Source organism: Cibotium barometz, chromosome 47, assembly GCF_041138505.1.
Source record: "Cibotium barometz isolate CiBa-2024 chromosome 47, ASM4113850v1, whole genome shotgun sequence".
NCBI lineage: Eukaryota > Viridiplantae > Streptophyta > Polypodiopsida > Cyatheales > Cibotiaceae > Cibotium > Cibotium barometz.
The window spans coordinates 33,962,577-33,985,173 of NC_141092.1; the positions used below are offsets into that span (position 1 = coordinate 33,962,577).

At 44.2% G+C, this 22,597-nt stretch overlaps 1 protein-coding gene across 3 annotated transcripts in view; it reads left to right on the forward strand.

Annotated features, from left to right (window-relative positions):
- Positions 1–4,699: 4,699 nt before the first annotated feature.
- Positions 4,700–22,597, forward strand: part of LOC147611612 (uncharacterized) — a 40,960-nt gene continuing 23,062 nt past the window's right edge. Inside the window, exons 1-4 of one of the 3 annotated variants that reach the window (XM_086784681.1) lie at positions 4,700–4,898; positions 4,980–5,122; positions 5,471–6,188; positions 6,298–6,362. In XM_086784681.1, coding sequence (XP_086640807.1) covers positions 5,560–6,188; positions 6,298–6,362 — 694 coding nt within the window. In that variant the 5' untranslated portion in view covers positions 4,700–4,898; positions 4,980–5,122; positions 5,471–5,559. The remainder of the gene's footprint in view (positions 4,899–4,979; positions 5,123–5,470; positions 6,189–6,297; positions 6,363–22,597) is intronic. The other 2 variants (XM_086784683.1, XM_086784684.1) reach the window with 2 other exon arrangements.

The following is a 22,597-nucleotide window of genomic DNA, read 5'->3' on the forward strand; positions in this document are numbered from 1 at the left end:
CCTGTTTCAGTGGTGCATGGCCATGCGAGGAGGAGGGGGAGGTCCAACCGACACGGTGGAAGAGGCAGAGGCGGTGGCGGGAGAGGAGGCGGCCGAGGTGGTGAAGGAGGGAGAGGAGGTGCCAACAGAGATGGTGGGATCCAGAATGGCGAGCAGAAAAGCTGACACAAATTCGTGCAGATGCAGGTCATCTTGTTTTTTTATCAGTCCCTCTCATCTTTGTATTTTTGCCTTCCCTCACTTACACCACCCACGTAACACGTTTCTCTGTATCGCAGTCCCGACATGAAAGACGTCTTGCAGTAAAAGCAGACAATGGACACGGAGTAAAAGCAGACAATGCACGTGGAGGGAACCTTAGAAACGTACCTGCACCGTGTGGAGGTCGAGGCGAACAGCAGGCGTGGAACAGCAGGCGACCCGAATTGACTGGACCCGGCAATATTCAAATTTGAAAATCCAAGCGTGACGTGACTGGCTTTTTCAAATTCAAGCGTGAACGTCACGCTTGCAAGGAGGAGGCAGTATTTTGAAATAGGCCCCCCTCCTTTGCCCACGTGGAGGGAGGGCCACTCTCCCTTAATCTTGTATAGATTAGGTTGAATCATTAATTACAAAACAATTCGTTACAACACTCATGTATACAATTGCATCGAGTTCAAGGTAGCAGCGCAGTACGAGTTCTCGTTTGCACTTGGAGGAGGCAAAGGCGGTCAAGGAGCTCGAGGAGGCGAAGGCACGACCACGTGTAGCTCAAAGGTAGCAAACTGAGGTGCCTGGCATACATAGAATAACCAAAATTTTTAAAAATTTGAAGGCTAGCCAAAATGCAACCACTTTTTCTCAATCATTTTTTAATTAAAAAACCCAAAATATTCTACACACTCTCTCTCTCTCTCTCTCTCTCTCTCTCTCTCTCTCTCTCTCTCTATCAAGCCGTTCATGTGAATAGCCTCCTCTCCCATCCATGAATGCATCGAGTTCAAGGTATAGATAAATATATATAATACATTTTGTTTGAAATCTTTAGGTAGTCCTCTCTCTCTCTCTATATATATATATATATATATATTCTATATAAATAAATACTTTATTTAAAACAAAACAATCCAAATCTTTATCAAACATTAATCAAAAGTCATCAGTCTTTGACTTTTTAGGAATGTTTTGAATTGATGTTTATATTAGGTTGAATCATTAATTACAAAACAATTCATTACAACACTCATGTATACAATTGCATCGAGTTTCAAGGTAGCAGCGCAGTACCAGTTCTGGTTTGCACTTGGAGGAGGCAAAGGCGGTCGAGGAGCTCGAGGAGGCGAAGGCACGACCACGTGGAGCTCAAAGGTAGCAAACTGAGGTGCCTGGCATACATAGAATAATCAAAATTTTTAAAAATTTGAAGGCTAGCCAAAATGCAACCACTTTTTCTCAATCATTTTTTAATTAAAAAACCCAAATTATTCTACACTCTCTCTCTCTCTCTCTCTCTATATATATATATATATGTGTGTGTGTGTGTGTGTGTGTGTGTGTAACAAAACACGTCGAGGGAGGGCCAGTCTCCCTTAAGCTTCTAAATGAAAATTTATGCTTAAGAAAATATATAATTTTAATATTTAAATATCCATTTTTAAGTTTTACATTCTTACTCTACAAAGAGGAAAAATTATTATTAGACTATTCACTTCAAAAATGTAATGTAGAATATTAAAAATATTTAATAGACTATTCACTTATAAATGAAAAATCATGCTTAAGAAAATATATAATTTTAATATTTAAATATCCATTTTTAAGTTTTACATTCTTACTCTACAAAGGCGGTCGAGGAGCTCGAGGACGTGAAGGCACGACCACGCGGAGCTCAAAGCTAGCAAACTGAGGTGCCTGGCATACATTAAAAAACCCAAATTATTCTACACTTTCTCCCTCTCTCCCTCTCTCCCTCTCTCTCTATATATATATGTGCGTGTGTGTGTGTGTGTGTGCGTGTGTGTGTGTGTATAACAAAACACGTGGAGGGAGGGCCTTCTAAATGAGAATTTATGCTCAAGAAAATATATAATTTTAATATTTAAATATTCATTTTCAAGTTTCACATTCTTACTCTACAAAGAGGAAAAATATTTAATAGATTATTCACTTCAAAAATGTAATCTAGAATATAAAAAATATGTAATAGACTATTCACTTATAAATGAAAAACAATGCTTAAGAAAATATATAATTTTAATATTTAAATAAAAAGTGAGAGAGAGAGATAAAGCACTTTTTATTTTAAATCATTTCTCTCTCTCTCTCTCTCTCTCTCTCTCTCTCTCTATATATATATATATATATATATATATATTTATATATATGTGCGTGTGTGTGTGTGTGCGTGTGTGTGTGTGTATAACAAAACACGTGGAGGGAGGGCCTTCTAAATGAGAATTTATGCTCAAGAAAATATATAATTTTAATATTTAAATATTCATTTTCAAGTTTTACATTCTTACTCTACAAAGAGGAAAAATATTTAATAGATTATTCACTTCAAAAATGTAATCTAGAATATAAAAAATATGTAATAGACTATTCACTTATAAATGAAAAACAATGCTTAAGAAAATATATAATTTTAATATTTAAATAAAAAGTGAGAGAGAGAGAGATAAAGCACTTTTTATTTTAAATCATTTCTCTCTCTCTCTCTCTCTCTCTCTCTCTCTCTCTACCACGTGAATGCGTGGGGATTGACGTGGAGAGAGAGAGAGAGATAAATCACTTTTTATTTTAAATCATTTTACTCTCTCTCTCTCTCTCTACCACGTCAACGCATGCATGCATGCATCATCTCTCCCTCTCTCTCTCTCTCTCTACTGCCTCTACGCCACGTGGAGAAACATGCCATGCATGCATCATCTCCCTGCCTACCTCCCTCCCTCTCCCTCCCTCTCTCTCTCTCTTTCGCCTTTACGCAGACGCTTGGACTCGGCTTCTTGCACAGAGGCTTGGAGTCGGTTTCTTGCACGTAAACACAGAGAGCTCTCAGCGTTTTTGGGCTACGTCAAGGCTTGGAGGTGGCCACTGTTGCTGGGCGCGTTGGTGGCATCTACGTCCAGGCTGGCTGCAGGCTTGGAGTCGGTTTCTTGCACGTAAACACAGAGAGTTCTCACCGTTTCTGGGGTGCGTCAAGGCTTGGAGGCGGCCACTGTTGCTGGGCGCGTTGGTGGCATCTACGTCCAGGCTGGCTGCAGGCTTGGAGTCGGTTTGCAGAGAGCTTCTCACTCTTTGTGGGCGCCGTGGTGGACATGCATGCATCATCTCCCTCCCTCCCTCCCTCTCTCTCTCTCTCTCTCTCTCTCTCTGCCGCCTCTACGTCTAGGCTTGGAGGCGGCTTGTGTTTCTGGTTTTTGTGTTTTGTCTTTGACGACTTGGTCTTTGAGTCAGTCCAGAAAGCTAGCTCTCAGCATTTCACAGCTCTGTGGACTCACTCAAAGACCAAGTCGTCATAGAGAATGTCTCTGTCAACCTTTTTCTCTTCTCTCCTCCATAGCAGCGCCCCTCCCTGCCTCCCTACCTGCCCTTCGTGCCTCCCCACTCTCATGTAAGCACCTTCACAATCACCACCTTCACAATCTGTTTGCATGCAACACAGAGGAGCTGTTGTTGCATGCAAACAGAGGAGTTGTTTTTGTTGTTGCAAACAGGCCATGGGGGCTGTGCGCGGCTCCGTCTTCCATCTCATCAACGCCATGAAGAACTCGCCCAGATGCGGGCTATCATCGATCGGGTCCAGGTAGAGCAAACACGGCGCCAACATGCCAGTGTTTGCTCTCTTTTCTCTCTCTTTTGTGTTGCATGTATATTCTAGGGCGTTTTTGACGCTATGACCTAACTGTGGCTTGCTGTCACTTGCAGTTGTCCTTTTACCCATGCAGCTCAACATAGTTGTGCTTGGTACATCTTGGTGTCCCTTTGCTCCTCTGGCTCTTCATTATCGACAGATCGGTAGTTTCCGCAAGCAATTAACAAATTTGGTATTTTAGAATCTACTTATTATTAACCGTGAAACGCCTGTCATTAAAGAGAATTAAGTTGAGTTGAAACTCCTCCATCCCCTGTTTCAGTGGTGCATGGCCATGCGAGGAGGAGGGGGAGGTCCAAACCGACACGGTGGAAGAGGCAGAGGTGGTGGCGGGAGAGGAGGCGGCCGAGGTGGTGAAGGAGGGAGAGGAGGTGGCCAACAGAGATGGTGGGATCCAGAATGGCGAGCAGAAAAGCTGACACAAATTCGTGCAGATGCAGGTCATCTTGTTTTTTTATCAGTCCCTCTCATCTTTGTATTTTTGCCTTCCCTCACTTACACCACCCACGTAACACGTTTCTCTGTATCGCAGTCCCGACATGAAAGACGTCTTGCAGTAAAAGCAGACAATGGACACGGAGTAAAAGCAGACAATGCACGTGGAGGGAACCTTAGAAACGTACCTGCACCGTGTAGAGGTCGAGGCGAACAGCAGGCGACCCGAATTGACTGGACCCAGCAATATTCAAATTTGAAAATCCAAGCGTGACGTGACTGGCTTTTTCAAATTCAAGCGTGAACGTCACGCTTGCAAGGAGGAGGCAGTATTTTGAAATAGGCCCCCCTCCTTTGCCCACGTGGAGGGAGGGCCACTCTCCCTTAATCTTGTATAGATAGATGGAGGCCGGCCCTCCACCATGGAGCATATACTGGGACCATAAAACTGATATTGTTATTGGAGGTGTGATACCCATCAAAAACCTATGCATGTGGAGCAGCGGTCTCAATTTGTAATCAGCGTTTCGGCCATGGCTAAGGCCTCTCTCATGGGGGAACCCTCAGCTCTGCACAAGTTCTGATTAGGATTTCGGCTACCTCTGAGGTTCTTATATCGCAGTTCTGACAGATCGCGCATTTCCCTGATCATTTTTTACAGTAAGCTGATGTTGATGCCTTGCTTGAGCCGCTTGCAGAGCTTCCCGGATTAGGGTTTGGCTACCGATCGAGCGGCTTGCGGAGCTTTCCGATTAGGATTTCGTGTACGGATCGAGTGACTTGCAGAGCTTCCTGATTAGGGTCTCTAGATACTGCAGAGTCTGTTCATAGGTGATTAGTGTTTCGCCATGTCCTCTTGAGAAGTTTTGGGCAATATTTTTATCAAATTATCTTCATATTGTCCTTATAATCTGATGCTTAGTGACAGCGTTGATGCATTATACAGTGTTCTGGTCAGTGATTAGGGTTTCTCCATGTGCTCTTGAGAGTTTTTTTTTAGCATCAGATTGTCCCTAGTCTAATGCTTAGTTAAAGCTGTTGATGTACTCACTGTATAGTGTTTTGGCCGTTGATCATGTCCTATTTCTTTGTTTCATTGATCATTGCGATATTTTCTCTTTTTTCCTTTCCATGGATGCAATGTGATAGCCTTTGATCGTTTAACAAATTGTCTTGCAGGTCTGTTAAGGTTTTTCTGTGCTTTCAGCTTCATATGGTCACACTTTGAAGCTTGAAGCCTTGCCACTGTCTTCACAGACTACCCGCAAATGGCTCAGTGGTGGCATGCTAGCCTGCACCATAAGTACCTCCATCACCAATTCGCCTCTTACAATGCCTTGCATACCATGCAAACGTTATCTGGCTTTGCGTGGCGGTCATTCCTCACTCCTGCAGGATGGGAATATTTGATTGTCCCGAAGATCGCCCCAGATGGTTTGAATTCAGAAATATCTCTCTCTTCTGCACCAGTGACTCCATCCATCAGCTGCTTTTGTGACGACGATCCACTGCTCACAGAGCATTTGTTCGACAAAGATGGAAGCACCTTCACTTTGCGAACCAAGCTAGAGATTAGGTATAGCCCATGGGCTATGAGCATGATGAATGGGTTCGGAGCTTCTGATAGAGGGGCTGTCAAAGAATTTACAGGTGGTCCAACAGGAGGTGGTAGGGGAGGTGATGACAATGATGGGGGTGATGGTGGAGGTGGTGGGGGTGATGAGGGCAGAGATGAGCAAATTTGTATACTTCCATTGCTCACAATTGCATTTGCCGCATTTCATCTCGGTTATTGTATTGCAGTATGGATGAAAGATGAATCCTTGGATTTTGAGTTTTTTCGGACTGGTGTTGGTCTTTTCTGTCTATTAGCAGTTGCAGCAATCCGCCTGAACAAGTGAGCATGTGCTTCTTGCTTGATAGCTCCAATCACATAGGCCACTCTGTTTGCTGTCAATGAATGGCTATGTTTCATTTTCTAATCAACAGCACGGTGCTGATTACAGTCAAACAGGAGTTGATGCCTACATCTTGGGCATGGGAGCATCTGTGGGAGTGATGTTGTGGACAGGTATGAAACAATGTTCCAGAAAACAAGCTGTTTGAAAGTGTTTCTGCTTCGCAAACAATTTAGAGTTAAAGGCATTTAAAAAAAGAAGAAGCATTGCTTTGCGGGCTTCCTCTTTTTCCCCTCCTTTATCAATTGTCTAAATCAATGTTCTATTGCTTGCTTTCCTTTCTCTTTCCATTGGGCAGTCCTACAGTGATAATATTTGAGAGGCTTGGATATGTTTGTAAAGCAAAGTATTTTGGTCAAATGACTTGATTGAGTGGTATAATGGTCCAATTTTCAACATGTTTTGTGAGGTATTGTTATGTCCCTAACTGGGCTAGGACCTGGGTTAACCGGAGGTTAACATAACCTGGAGGTTAGGGTTAGAACTCAGCCGACTGTGCGGATTGGTAGGTCTTGCCTAAAGGGCTAAGGGCTAGCAAGGATGATCTCTAGATTGGCCTAGAGTCAATAAAAAGCTAACTAAAAGCTAATTATGGCTAAGGGCTTAATAACAGAAGCAACATGCCAAAAATATAGCCTCGTTATTACTATATAAGTGAGTTGGGCTCACTTATGGTTATTATGAGGGAGGTCTTCAAGGCGTGGACAGGCAGGTAGGCAGTCTAGTGGTATGGAACGCCCAGGGGCGTTATCGGGGCTTGGATGACTCATGGCAATCTAACATCAGGCTCAAGGGTTGTAAGGTCTCCATAGACCAAGCCCAAGGATTATTTGACCTATAACTAAAACCCTAACGAGGTTTCATAGATCCGACATCGTACGCATCTCATGACTGCGATAGATTGTGGCTAGCGACTCACTACCCAACCGGAGGTTTAGTGCCTCGAACCACCCCCGAGCCTGAGGTTTGATTGGTGCGAGTTTGTTTGGTATTGATAAACTTAGCATCCCATACCACTAGACCGAATCACCCAGCTTACAGCTCCATGGCCATGAGGTCTTGCATGCCCATGGTAGCCCACTTGTCTACCGCATGGATACCTCAATAACTCATAAGTGTCCCCAAGGTCACTTATATAGCAATAACTTGGCTATAATTGGTCCTTGCTTTATTTATAAGCTTTTAGCCATTATTAACCTTGAGACTGCCTAACTCAGCAGTGTGTCCTTGGTTATGCCTATTTCCGATAGGATTGCATGTCACTTGCCACCTAGTGGCTATCCGGATAACATGAAGGGGCATGGTAAAACTAGCTATGACCTCGTCAGCGTTTTAAAAAGAACTATCCACTCTTACGTGTGTGTGGAGTGCGTGTGTGAGAGCATATCTTGATACAGAGTTCTACACCCACTATTGGTCATTGATGACGTTAGTGGGGATGTTGTAGTATCTAGTCCATACTATGCATAATGGAGTTGATAGTTATATAGTCTTGTGGGTTGACTACCATGAGTATATAACATGCACGTTTCTAAAAGGTGAATTTGGGCATGTTCCTGGATTCATCTAGGTATATAGTAAGAGCATGCAACAAATTAGATTCTATCACAGTTCTGCAAAGACCTCGAAAAATTAAAAAATTATTAATTAGGGGAGATGCATAGAGGCTATTGAGGGCACTCAGATATGTTAAAATATTGCATCTTTTGTTTTATGTTGTCGTGGAGCTGTCGGCCTGTTTTCCTACAGCCGACTGCTTCATGTACTAGTATATAAGAGTTGCTCCATTATTCATTCCAACATATTATTTCTGCCCTATTTGTTGGCTCTTGTACTCTGTAACCTCAAGCTAATCAAGCTCAGTTCTTGCTTGCAATCTTTCTCTCTCTCTCATGTTCATTGCTTCCGCTTGTGCACATTCTTTCATGGTATCATCGAACGAAAGCCTGAACGGCCTACCAGCTCTAGGAAGTGGACTCAGGACCAGGAGGATGCCTTTCTCACCGAACTTTCAGCTTGGGAGAATCAAGACTCAAAAGCTCACTCTGCACTTGTACGAGCCATCTCACCAAAGGTCTCCCTCGCTGTGCAAACATTGGATTGTGCTGCTTCTGTTTGGAGAAAGCTGACAGACCTATATGCACGGGACTCTACAATGCGGTCTGTCAAACTATTGGGTCAGCTCTTTTCTCTGGAGTTTATAGCAGGGACTTCCATGCAATCATTTGTGATGAAAGTTAAGGTAATTCATGACCAATTAGTAGCAATGGGTACTGCCTTGACCTCTTCTCAGCTAGCTGCTCTCCTCCTCATCAGGCTTCCTGCATATTATGACATGGTTTCCCGAGCTTTGCGGGTTCAGATCACAACACGTTCCCTCGAGTTTGATGATCTGTGTACTCTTCTCTTGGAAGAGGAATCCATCCTAGTTTCTCAGGGGAAATTGAAAGTTTCATCGTCTATTGGACCTGATCAGGCGCTCTTGACAGTGCAGAAGAAAGTTCGGAGTCGGTGTTACAAGTGTGGGAAGAAAGGCCACCTGTCAAAGGATTGTCAGTCAAAGGACAAAGGCAAAGCCAAGGACAAGGGCAAGTCTTCCAAGAAGGGCAAAGACAAGTCACATGACACTGACACAAACTCGTCTAGTGACAACCCCAGCTCTCCCAAGGCCTTACAGTCTGGAGAGAACATGATTGGTGTCTTGCTCTGATCCTAAGGGCATCCCCCGCGTGCTGTCTTCTAGAAACGGCTTGTGGGCGGGTGAGGGAGCTTTCAAAAGCTTAAATCTGGAGCATGGGACCCGTGTGTCGGAGTTCCAAGTATAAAGACAGGCAAGTTCACTTGATGGTCCAGATGAGTTCCAAGATCAACCAAGTTTCCTTCATGGTTCGGATGAGTTCCAGAACTATTGGTTAGCAGAGACTATGGCAGGATGTGTTCCATGTTCATTTGTTCGAGGTTGTTGGATGTGATGTGCTCACAGTTCTACTTTGAGTTTGGAGCCAAGCAGATTTTCTTTTGCTCTCTATAGTGGCATTATGTTCTCTGAAGACAACAAGCTGACATTTGCATTTTCCGAGGTGTACTCAGAACTGGCCATGCTGAGGTGTCCATGGTCGCATCTTCGTCATCAGTTTTTCTTCTGACTTTTTTGCACACTTCAAGATGGAGAGGGGGTGTTAAAATATTGCATCTTTTGTTTTATGCTGTCGTGGAGCTGTCGGCCTGTTTTCCTAGAGCCGACTGCTTCATGTACTAGTATATAAGAGTTGCTCCATTATTCATTCCAACATATCATTTCTGCCCTATTTGCTGGCTCTTGTACTCTGTAACCTCAAGCTAATAAAGCTTAGTTCTTGCTTGCAATCTTTCTCTCTCTCTCTCTCTCTCTCTTTCTTTCTTTCTCTCTCTCTCTCTCATGTTCATTGCTTCCGCTTGTGCACATTCTTTCAAGATATACAACACTTAGTGCATTTGTACTATATGGGGAGATATTATTCACTCTTATGTGGCCACATGGACTAATGTACAGGGACCTTCGAGATGTGCGCATGCAAAGTGCATTGTTTTCATGACAGAGTGGGATTAAGGGATCTTTTCTCAATGACCCCCAGAGGACTCTCTTGGCACCTTTGTGCCCCACATTGGTTGAGATCAACCTACATTTTGGGATGAGGTTTTGTTTTGTTCCAACTTCCAGCCGTGATTTTGTAAGGTTTATTGGCTCATATGCTTCATAGAAGAGGGTGACCAGCTCCATGAAGGGTCCCTCACTTCAACAAAGGTGTCCGGTCTCATTATAATGAGTGTGAATACCCGGCCTCATTATTAATGAATGTGAACACCTTTGGTTATAACTCTTCATTGGCCTTCAAATACTTGTTTCTTTTACACAAATCCACACTACAGGTGAACAGAAGACAATTTGTGCAGCACACTAGCTCACGGTTGCAATCCAGGCGTCCCTGGATCCATGGACCCCACATGCAATGAAATCCAGGCATAGAAAACAGTTCACACAAATTAAAATAAACCATGCACACAATGTATGCATCTTAATACATATTTTGGAAGAAACCCAATCTATTCACATGTACTTGAAATCCTTACAGACTATGGCATTTGACTCTCCAAGATCCATCAAATGCCCATAGCTGCTTTCACATGCACCTTTGTGGCCAGGGTCTCCAAGATGCAACTGGCACTTACTCAGGTGGCCATGTTCACATGCTCCTTCATGGCCAGGGTCTCCAAGATGCAACTAGCACTCTCTAGGGAAGCATGGCCAAGACATGCCATGGTTGCATGCGGTGTCGTACACCCATGTCCATGCATGTAACAAGATTAGTGATATACTCCCAAAAAATTAGGAGGTAGTTATAGAATCCCAGTTGCTGTGGCTACCACCTAGGCGGCAAACAAGTTGGGGGGGAAGGGGGGCTTGTGAACCCCGAGATCTGTCCAATCGAATGGAGGAGAGGGTGATGCTCCTTCTTGAGGCTGGGAAGCAGATTGTAATCGGGAAGCCGGAGACACCTACAAGGGGGTCGGATGTGGGATCGGAACCATGGTGCCAACGAAAAACACACGAGTGGTGTGTATCGCGTTGGAGCTTTGCTACATCATGCGATTTGCTGCTACTATGGGTGAGTCGAACTCCACCCGAGAATAGCTAAGCCCTAGAAAATGGATGTCGGTGACTGTGTGCGGCAAAATTACGCCAATCAATCAATAAATTAATTAATTAAATTTTCAATACAAATAACCACGTTAAACGAGATGATGCAAATGCATATAGGGAGTCACCCGCGTACGTTCAAAGTAGGCTATGATTGCCTTGGTTTAGAGAGGCGTACCTATCTGTAACTATTTGGCCCTCCTAGCTCTATTTCACATGATGAAACCCATGCCCGGACACCAAACAGGTGGAAGAAGACATGGGGAAAGGGTCCATAAGGTTTGATTAAGAAAAAGCACCATTCTTGGTCAAAAAGTAAGAAAAAGCAAAAAGTCAAACAGGGTTGATCGCAAGCCAAGGGCACCATTGGAAAGTGGAGATTGAGCCGGACCAAAAAGCTAAAAGGCGCTTTCTCAAAGAGCAGTTCTAAGGCCAAAAAGCAAGGCCTTAAAGCCAGAAAAGCAAAGCACCAAAAGTTGAGTAATATTTTATTAATAAAAGTAAAAGGAGCAAAAGCAAAGGCAAAAAGGGAAAAGCAAAGCATATAAAGCAAAGCAAAAGCATGAACAAGCTTTGGCAAAAAGCAAGGCTTCCCTAGGGTATAAAAGAAGCATGAACCCCTCCCTTCTGATCATCCATGGAAGCTTGGAGTTTATCCTCACCTTCATTAACAACATCATGGACAAAACGTGACAAAGCTAGGGGTTTTTCTTCATCATCATCATCAAGGGGGTAGCCACCATCGTAGAAGAGAAGCTCCTTGTCATCTTCATCATCCTTGCCAGTTGACGATCGTACATGTACGCTACCCGAATTTCCATTGCTTTCTTGCTGCTGCCACCTTCTTGTGTGCTGTTTGGAGCTGTTGCTTTCGTGCTGCCTGGCTGTACTATGCAGCCGCCCGGCCGCCACCCTATGGAAAGTATTGCCATCTTTAGCCCCTTGCTCACGCCTACTGCTGCTGCTACTGCTGAATATCTGCGCTGCCTGTGCCTTTTGTTCAGCGCCAGCTGCTTTGGCCAGCGCAGTCAACACTGCCGCCTGAATCCGGTTGCATGGTTGCTGCCTCCAGAGCCAGCCGCTTGTGCTGCTTGTGCCGCCTTACCACAGCAGCCTGTGTGCTGACTTCTGTCAAGCACTGCCAACCAACGCCTTGCACGATCAATGGCTGTGTGCTGCCCAGCACTCCTGTCCTTCACTGCCGTCAGAACTAGTGCAGCCGTCAGTTACCGCCGCCAACAGCAACTAGCACTGCCACTTGGTCGTTGCTTTTACTCACTTTTGCTCTTGCCTACTGCGCAGGACCATCTGAACCTCTACTGGCTTATAAACTTGTCTAGGTGCATCCATCTTTGTACAAGCTTGCTTGTGGGTTGTCTAAATCCTAGATTGGACAATGGAGCCTACAGTTTGGACAAATATTCCATCATCTACACATATCTGTTGTGTACCTCGTGTACAAATTTGACAGTTTCTTGGACATGAACATAGAGCTTGGACATGAACATGGAACTCGGACATTGAGCTTGGACATAAAACTTGGACATGAACATTGAGCTTGAACATAAAACTTGGACAAGAACATGGAGCTTGAATATAGAACTTGGACATGAACATAGAGCTTAGACATGGAGCTTGGACATGAACATGGAACTTGGATATAGCTTGGACATGGAGCACAGAGCTTAGACATGGAGCTTGGATTTTGGACTTGCATCTAGATTCGGATTTGGATTTGGACTTGGACTTGGACTTGGACTTGGATTTGGATTCATTGGACTTGGGATTCATTGGATTTGGTACTAGCCCAGTGAGATATACTTGTGGGTCATGGTGTGCTCAGCATTAGAGATCTCGTGTCTCGACATTGACATCGACTTGGATATCCTACATCGGCATATCTGTTTGTCTTGTATTCATTGATTGTATTGATCCTAGTCAGAGTGCCCAGGGATTGTTCTTGAATAAATTCCTGAAAGGGGGCAGGGCTTGTTTCCCGCTCAGTGTGGTGTATCGTGCAAGATCTCTATTCCCTTCTCTCTCTTTCCTCTTTCTCCATATCTTTATCTCTTGGACACATGGTTGAGTCTGTCACTTTATGCCTCACTGGGCTTACACTATCTAAACTCGTCTAGGAGAATTCATAATTAATAAAAAACATGGAAATATAAATTTCATGATTTACTCCTCATAACGTGCCTCGAGGGTGAGAAGCTATTGTCCTCGGTTGTCACAAAAGAATCTGAAATAATTATTCGTGAGTGTGAGTGGAAGATGCAATTAAGAACGTATAGGCAGCAAGGGCATGATTAGCAAGCCATTGAGCCTCTTCTATGGGGTGACCTTTATACGCACCAAATATATGTGATAAATATTACCTCTTCTTGTTGTTGTCTGCTCTACTACCTTAGAGTCTTCTTCTAGTGTAGGAGGATCATCATAAATTGGGTGTCCTAGAAGCATAGTCACAAGGGACGGGGGACGGGGACCGGACGGGGGATGGCCATATTTAGGGAACGGGGACGGGGGTAGGAACAGCACTTAAAAACTACTTTGTCAGCACCACCCACTCGCCTATAGGGGCAAAGCTTGCATGTCCATGGCTGTGCACCACCTCCATGAGGGGATGGGGTGTGATTGACCTCATCCCACCATGTCCATCCCGTCGTCCTTCTACGGGTAGTTGGAACTTGAAGAGCCACTGCCACAAGGAGGATGCCATGGATGATGGATGCCTCCTTGTTACTTGATAGCTTGAGAGAGAGAGAGAGAGAGAGTGAGTGAGGCTTGAGCCTTGAAAGTTGAGGGAGAACTTGAGTGTGAGGATGGGTGGGTATGTGTGTGTGTGTGTGTGTGTGTGTGAAGCTTGAGAGAGTGTGTGTGTGAGGGAGAGAGTGTGTCTTGAGAGGCTACAGCTTGCTTGTGTGAGAGCTTGAAACTTGAGACCTTGGCCCTTGAGGCTTGCCGCTTGAGGGAGAGAGAGTGTGTGTGTGTGTGAAGCTAAAGCTTGAAGTGTTGAGTGTGTGTGTGTGTGTCTTCTTATAGGGAGGGAGGCAAGAGAGAGGCCAAGGCCCAAAGTCTGAAAGGCTCAAGGCCTATGGGCCAAGGCTAAAGGCCCATGAAAAGCCCCTCCCAAACGGTCAAAAGAAAAGTCAAAAATGTGACCATTGCCTAAACAGCCGTCCCCCACAACCGTCCCCTCTTGGATCCGTCCCTTGTGAGGGACCACCAGCTGGGGACGTTCGTCCGTCCCTGTCCCACAGTGTTCCCGGGACGTCATCCCCCCATTCCAAGGGTTCGTCCCCTCCATCCCCTGTGACTATGCCTAGAAGAGTACCCCGAAATGGTCGCAATAGACTAATGTGAAGTAGTTATGAATATGCCAATGTGATGGAATATCCAAACGGAAAGTATTGTCATTAATGTTACTGAGAATCTTAAACGGTCCATAAAATCTTAGAGTGAGTTTAACTGCAGGGTTTTTCTCTGTACTCTTCAGTCGTCGCTCTTCGATCCTTAGCCATACTCAATCTCCTTCTTGGAAAGTCATTAGCTTACGTTTCTTATTGGATTGGAACGTGTATTGGGCTTGAGATTTAGAGACGGCTTCGTGTACTTCACCAAGAATATGGGTACGGTCTCTAGTGAAATCGTCTGCTGTGGGAATAGTATGAGAGAGCAGAGAAGCAAGTATCGGTAATTTCTTACCATACACGACTTCAAAGGAAGCTTTGCGAGTAGCGGAGTGTCGGTGTGTTATTGTAAGCGTATTAGAGCAAATGAAGGTTCTAAGTGCCTGATCTAGAAATAGTGTAGAATCTCAACAAATCTAGAATAGTGCTATGGTCGCTTTTGTTTGCGAGCTATTTTAAGATGAAAAGCAAATTCTAGATTCTAGATTAGAAAATAAAGCAATCCAAAAATGATTACGGAATTTAGAATCAGGATCAGAAATGTTAATTGTTGGCAATCCATTGTGTGTAAAAACATGGTTGAAAAACATGTGTATCATGTGAAGGAGATAATGTCTTTTTGCATGCAATGAAATATGCTTGCTTACTAAATCTATTAATGATAGTCAATAGCATGTCATTTTGTGTAGATGTTTTAGATAAACCAGTAATGAGATCCATTGAGATTTCTTTCCAAGGGGCATTAGGATTAGGTAACAGCATAAGCAAGTTATACTCTTTTCCATGATGCCACTTAACTCGTCGACAAATTTGTACATTCAGAGACAAAATTGACAGCATCATTCTTTACATTAGGCTAATAAAAACTCCAATTGGTCTCAGAAGGTTTCAGCTTTCGGCTCTCATATGCAAGAGGATGTCCATCATGCATAAGAACGGCATTGATGCTTGATCCACTACCATCAATGCCTACAAGAAAGAAGGGTTGGAAAAAATATGGTAATTGTAGCACAAGAGCATACGTCAAGATATGCTTGAGCATTCCGTTGGTGCTCACCTCAACGAAAAATAGTCTTCTTTTTAAGGAGCATGTGTCAAGATATGCTGTCCAAGTTTTTATGGTTTTTCTAAAAGAAGAAACTTTTCTCAAGATTGGCGTACAACTGGTTTTCTTTCAAAAGTCTCAAAACAAGGGCTAAATGCTATTTGTGTTGTTCTGTATTTTGATTGAATATAAGAATACCATCAAAGAAAACGATGACAAAATGTTGGGATTTCAAGAATATGTGATTCATCATTCTACTAAATGTAGCAGGCACATTTGTGAGACCGAAAGGGATTACAAGAAATTCGTAGAGTCCTTTTTGTGTGCAAAAAGCAGTTTTATACACACGAGAAGCATGCATACGAACTTGATAATATCCAGATTTTAAGTCAATTTTACTTAACACACATGCATGACGAAGTTTATCTAACAAATCGTCCACTTAAGGAATAAGATATTTGTTTTTCACAGTAATCTTATTCAATGTCCTATAGTGTAGGCAGATGCGATAGGATTTATTCTTTTTCTATACTAAAAGGTTGGGGCGCTAAAGGGTGAACTACCAAGTCGAATAGTCTACAATCTAGGAGTTTTTCTGTTTACCGTTGAATTTCTTTTTGTTGAATGTAGTTTTGTCTATAAGGAGCCTTAGGAGGTGGTTGACCACCAGGAATGAGCTCAATAGTTGGTTTGCTGGGTACCAAGCAGGTAGGCATTTTTAGAATTGTGCATCTCCGTGTTCTGGGGCTTTACCATTTATCTTGGCATTTTATTGTATTTCTCCTATTTATTTATCCTGTGAGCAGTCGGCCAGCCCTAGAGACAGTCGGCCAGCTCACTCATGCACTATATAAGGAGTTCTCCATTATTCACTCATTCAGTCACTTCCCTTGCACATAGTTCAATATTCAGTTGCTGGCCATTGCCACTGTAAAGCTTTACTGCTGTTATAAAAGGTGATCTTGTCCAACTCTCTCCATCTCCTTTGCACTCTCTCATATGTTTACTGTTTATGCGTCCGCCTGTGCTATCTCCTTCATGATATCATACGGTTAGGTCCGGGCTGCTCCAAACTCTGCAAATCTGTGACAAGTGGCTGCGTTTCCCAACAATGCTGTGCTTTCAGGTCCAGCCAGCCTGCTATTTGTTGCCGGCCAGTTTTGGTGGCTGCGTTTTCTCCTACAGAGGCAAGCCGGCCAGTTCACTTGGCTGCGTTTTCTTCTATAGAGGCAAAAGGTGGAGTTGTGGCTGTGTTTTCTGCACTGGCATCGATTTTTTGGTGAGTTCTTTGCATTTGGTGCTGCCAGACAAGTGGCCCTACATTGTCTCCTTCCTCCACGAGGCCTTGCCCTTCCGGTAGGAGGTTCCCAGTGGATCTTGGACTGTTTTGTTGCTATCCTGCCTCCTCTCTATGGTTTGAGAGGAGGTTGATTGTTCCTGGTGCCTCGCTTCGTTGGAAAGCACTTGAGAGAAGTGTTTGAGAGCTGAGATTTGTTCGTTGCTGCTGTGGATATGGCTCCCCCCTATACGAACAAGGATGACAAGTTGAAAGGACCCAACTATGGTCATTGGAAGCTTAAGATGCGGGTCTGGTTCATCCACAAGGGTTTGTGGGACATTGTTCAGGGCACTGAACGGAAGCCCGAGCGTCCTCAAAACTCTAGGTGGTGGACTCAGGATCAGGAGGATGAATTTGCTGTGGAATTTCAAGACTGGGAGCATTCTGTGCTTGTGTGGACCATCACCGAGGAGGTCTCACCGGCAATGCAAACTCTCTCGGTGCTCATCAGGTATGATCAAAGTTGGAGGATCTCTTTGCTCGAGATTCATCAATGAGGGCAGTTACCTTGCAGGGCAACTCTACGGCTTGTTATTTCCTGAAGGGAATTCAATGTAGTCTTTTCTCATGAAGACCAAGGTTATCCATGACCAGTTACTGGCTATGGGTGTTGCTTCGTCCTCTTCTCAACTGGCTGCTCTTATCCTCACCAAGCTTCCTCCGGATTGTGATGTGATTTCTCGATCTTTGCGGTGCCAGGTCACATCCACTCAGTTGGATTTGATAATCTTAGCTCCCTACTTTTGGAGGAGGAGTCCGTTCTCATCTCACAGGGTAAGTTGAAGGTGTCGGTCAATAGGTCTGACCAGGCACTTTCCTTAGTTCAAAAGAAATGTCGGAGTCGCTGTTTCTCTTGCAGGAAAAGAGGACATCTGTCCAAGGATTGTATGTCCAAGAAGAAGGACAAGACCAAGGGCATGGCTTCATTTCAGAGAAAAGGCAGACACGTCGTTGGATAGTGATACAGATTCTATTACCACTTCTAGGGCTCCCAAGGCACCCCAGATGGTGTGCTTCTCTAGTACACATGGAGTTTTCCCCCATGTGCTTCCAGCCAGAAGAGGCTCGTGGGCGGGAGAGGGGGCTCTTTACAGCTCCACCTACTGGTGCATGGGGATCGTGATTCGGAGTTCCAAGCATTAGACATCTGGCATGACATGGTTATCTTTGGTACAACAGAGATTATCAACTGGATCTATTCCAAGTTCATTGTTCTAGGCTTTTGGGACGTGATGTGTTCCGTCCACTGTTGGAGATTATGGGCGCGGTGTGTCCAGCAGCTTATCATCTATTTTTGGAGTTCAATGCGCGCACTTGTGTAGGAATTCATGGCCAAGCAAAGTTTTATGCTGGTCGTGGTGGCATCTTGTTTCGAGGAAACAGGTTGGTGTGTGCTCTCTCCATGGTGTAACACGCGGAAGCTCTGCGAGTCTTCTTTTAGCTCTAAACACTACTGGAGACATGCTGATGCAAAACACAGACATGAAGAGAGAGAGAGAGAGAGAGAGAGAGAGAGAGAGAGAGAGAGAGAGAGAGAGAGAGAGAGATGCTGGAAATTCAGTATATTCATATGGTACAAAAAGGTACTCAGTCCACAGCCCTAGGCTGCCTTGTAAAAAGAGTGTGAACATCACCAAAATCTGTCCTACTCTAAGGACCCTAAGGACCCAACTCATAAAGAGTTGAATGAATACAACATTAAGCATCTTATGCTTTATATAGGCCTTTGGACTCCTTGAAGAACTGGCCAACCAGCAGTCGGCCAGCAGTCTTGGCTTTTAGTCAATAAAACGCAGCATCCCTTGAACTGGTCCGGCCGTCTCTATTTTGGTCCAACCCCCTCTATTTGGTCTAGCCGCCTCTGTTTTGTCCAGCCGCCCACTTCTGTAAGCAGCCAACAGCACCATCTTCTCCAAGCCTTCCATCTCTTCCAAGTCCACACTGCCAATAGCACTCTGTGTTCCAGTTCCCCAAGTTCTAGTTCTTATACTCTTTTTGTGGCTGCCTCTTTTGGACCAGCATCTAAGAATGTCCATGTCATTTTATGCACATGACATCCCCCTCTGCTAAACTTGATGACGGGATTCCAACCTATCTTGGATAACTGTCATCATCTCACTCAAATCCCGGAGTCTCTCTGTCATCCATCCATCCCTGGCAACCCTTTTCTCTGAAAACCCGGCCCGGTCATCTGTTCCATCTAGTCCCCAATCCGTTCCTGCCCTGACTCTGAACACTGTCTTGGTCTTCATTCCTGAGAAATGAGTGTGGCACTCTCACATCACCCCTTGGAGGATAATCCTCCCTTGGGACCGTTGCCCGAGAACCTATCTGGCTCACAGGATTGCCATCCCCTCTGGCTTTGTGGAACACCACTAACAAACCTCCTGGGAGCTCTTCCCGATTCTGTGTTCCTTGCTTTGGGCTTCGTATCCATGTACTTTCCTGTACCTTGGACTTGTACACCATCATATGGGACTGAATCAGTGTTTAGCTTTGTTGAGCCTAATGCTCTGATACCAGTGTAACACGCGGAAGCTCTGGGAGTCTTCTTTCAGCCCTAAAACACTACTGGAGACATGCTGATGTAAAACGCAGACATGAAGAGAGAGAAAGAAGAAAGAAAGAAAGAAAGAAAGAAAGATATATTAACGTCTACGAGAGAGAGAGAGAGAGAGAGAGAGAGAGAGAGAGAGAGAGAGAGAGAGATTTTATTAACGTCTTCCAAAAGGCCGAACTCGGCCTATGAGACAAATCGGTGTACCTGTATGGGGTATCCTCTGTCATCCCAACAAAATGAAAAAGTACTGAACTAAAAAAGCTGAATCTGGGTGTGCAATAAGTACAATGAGTGGTGAAGGGGATGGAGCTCTACTACTAGGAGAATGCAAAGCTATATGCATGGAGTATACAATCATGATATGCAACCTAGCTAGCTCCATCCTGTACCATACTGGGGGTATAAAATTGTATACATCAATGAAGGGGGTTGAAGACAAACAGGGTTAGGGTTAGGGCTTACAGAAAGCAATCAGGCGTGGAAACCAAGGAGAGGGAGTGAACACGACTGCTGTATATCTCAATGATAGAAAAATCAAGTACAAGCCACATGATAGTGACCCCTAAAGGATAAGTGTTCACATGTCCGGCCATAAATGTGCCGGGTGGACCAAAACACTTATAAACTGCATATAAGTGAAACTGAACTAAACTGGGGGAAAAAACCTCCACTAACTGAAGTAAAAAGTGCCCCAGTAACCTACTGATGATCACTAGCACTCCTCTGGGTGCATACACAGCATAAAACCCAACAAACCCCCCTGGAGTGATATGTGATCACTGTACATCATCCACCAAAAGGAAACAAATTCAAAGCATTGCGGAATGCTTCAAATTTCGGACGTGGTAATGCCTTGGTGAAGATGTCTGCCACATTCTGATCTGTAGGACAGTAGATCAGACTGATATCTCTTGCCTGGAGTCTCTCCCGAACAAAATGATAGTGAATCTCAATGTGTTTCGTGCGAGCATGAAACACAGGATTCCTGGCCACAGCAATGGCACTCTGACTATCAGTATAGATAGGTGTAGGCTCCTCCACTGAAATATCCATATCAGTCATAAGACGACGCAGCCAAACACACTCAAGAGTAGTAGTGTAGGCTGCTCTGTACTCTGCCTCACAAGACGAAGTGGCCACTGTGGTCTGTTTCTTGCTTAGCCAAGAAATGCATGAAGCGCCAAGGAAGAAACAATTCCCACTAGTGGAATGTCTGGTATCAAAATCACCAGCCCAATCTGAATCACTGTAAGCATGTAACTGCATGTCACCCCCCTCAGGATAAAGCAAACCAAGAGACGAGGTACCCTGCAAATAACGGAATACACGCTTCACAGCTTGCCAATGTGACAACCGTGGGTTGTGCATGAATCTGCTCAACTGAGAGACTGCATACTGAATATCTGGCCTTGTATTACACAAGTAAATGAGGCACCCAACAGCCTGAGCATATGTAGTGGCATCAAAGGAAACACTGTCATCTTGTAGTGACAGTTTCATCCCAGGCTCCATAGGAGTACTGATAGGCTTGCAATCCTGAAATTTAAACTTCTCCAGAAGTTTAGCAACATAACGTGATTGCAACAACCCAATGCCTCTGTTATCCTGCACAAACTGTATGCCCAAATAGTAATGTACAAGGCCCAAGTCAGACATGTCAAATGTCTGTTGCAGTATCTCCTTAAAAGCTGCAATTTTGTCATCATTTGATCCCATGAGTAAGAGATCATCCACATAAAGACTGATGACCAGCAGATCTGTCTCTTCTTTCTTCACATACAAAGTGGCCTCTGATGGACTGTTCACAAATCCCTGAGTGAGTAGAAAAGCATCTATTTTTGCATACCAAGCTCGTGGAGCTTGTTTCAAACCATACAAGGCCTTTTTCAGCCTGCATACTTTTCCCTCATGACCATGTTCTGCAAATCCCATGGGCTGAAATACATAAACTTCCTCCTCGAGGTCCCCATGTAGGAATGCAGTCTTTATGTCCAACTGGTGAACAACCCAACCACGATGTGCAGCCAATGCAATGACACACCTAAGTGTCGACATACGGGATGTAGGAGCAAATGTCTCCTCATAATCAATGCCCTTCTTCTGTGCATAGCCCTTTGCAACTAGACGGGCTTTGTACCTGTCAATGGATCCATCTGCATGTCTTTTCAACTTATAGACCCATTTAGTACCAATGGCTTTCTTGCCTTTGGGCAGATCAACCAAATCCCATGTTTGATTCTTTTTAATAGAATCAATCTCATCCTGCATGGCTTTGTTCCAATGCACATTATCTCGTGCATCCACAAATGAATCAGTTCATCATCATCCTGTAAACTGGCTGCCATAACCAGATTCAAATCCATGATGTGTGCATGCTCATTGGTCCTTGTCTCCCTACGAGTACGACCAGCAAGAGGACCCTCTAAATGGCTGTCCTGTAATGTCCTCAAATACCATCTAGGTATATGTCTGACCTGTGGTGCCTGCTGTCCCATATTTGGTTCAGCTTCTGGCTCATTTGGCTGCTGAATTTCTGCACCACCTACATCATTTGCTGGCTGTCCAGTACCCTCATGAGTTGGATCACCAACTGTGGAATGAAACTCCATGGGTAGTAGACCTTCAAACACATCATTTTCAGCCTGATTTGCCTCATAACCAGCCATGGATAATTCTGATTTTTCATCAAAAATCACATCCCGACTGATGAATATCTTCCTGGATAGTGGGTCATATAACTTGTAGCCCTTGCTCTCACGGCTATACCCAACAAAAATGCATTTTGTGGCTTTATCATCAAGCTTCCTCCTCAACTCTTTGGGTATGTGTGCATATGCAAGGCACCCAAAGATACGAAAATGCGATACAGAAGGCTTGCGGCCATGCCAAGCCTCAAAAGGAGTAATAGAAACCAATGTCTTTGTGGGACATCGATTCAAAATATGACAAGCACACATTACTGCTTCCACCCAAAAGATATGTGGTAGTCTTTTTGCCTTTAGCATACATCTGGCCATCTCCATGAGTGACCGATTTTTCCTTTCTGCAACCCCATTCTGCTGTGGAGTGTAAGGAGTAGTATACTGATGTTTTATACCTCTACTCCCAAGAAAGGAATTCAGCACATGTGACATATATTCCCCCCCTCGGTCAGAACGGAGAGTCTTCACCTTGCATCCTGACTCTGTCTCAGCAAGTGCTACAAAGGCCAAAAATGCATCATATACCTGTGATTTCTGTGTCAAAGGATAGACCAAGCATATACGAGAGAAGTCATCAATAAATGTTGCAAAATAAAAGCAACCACCTAATG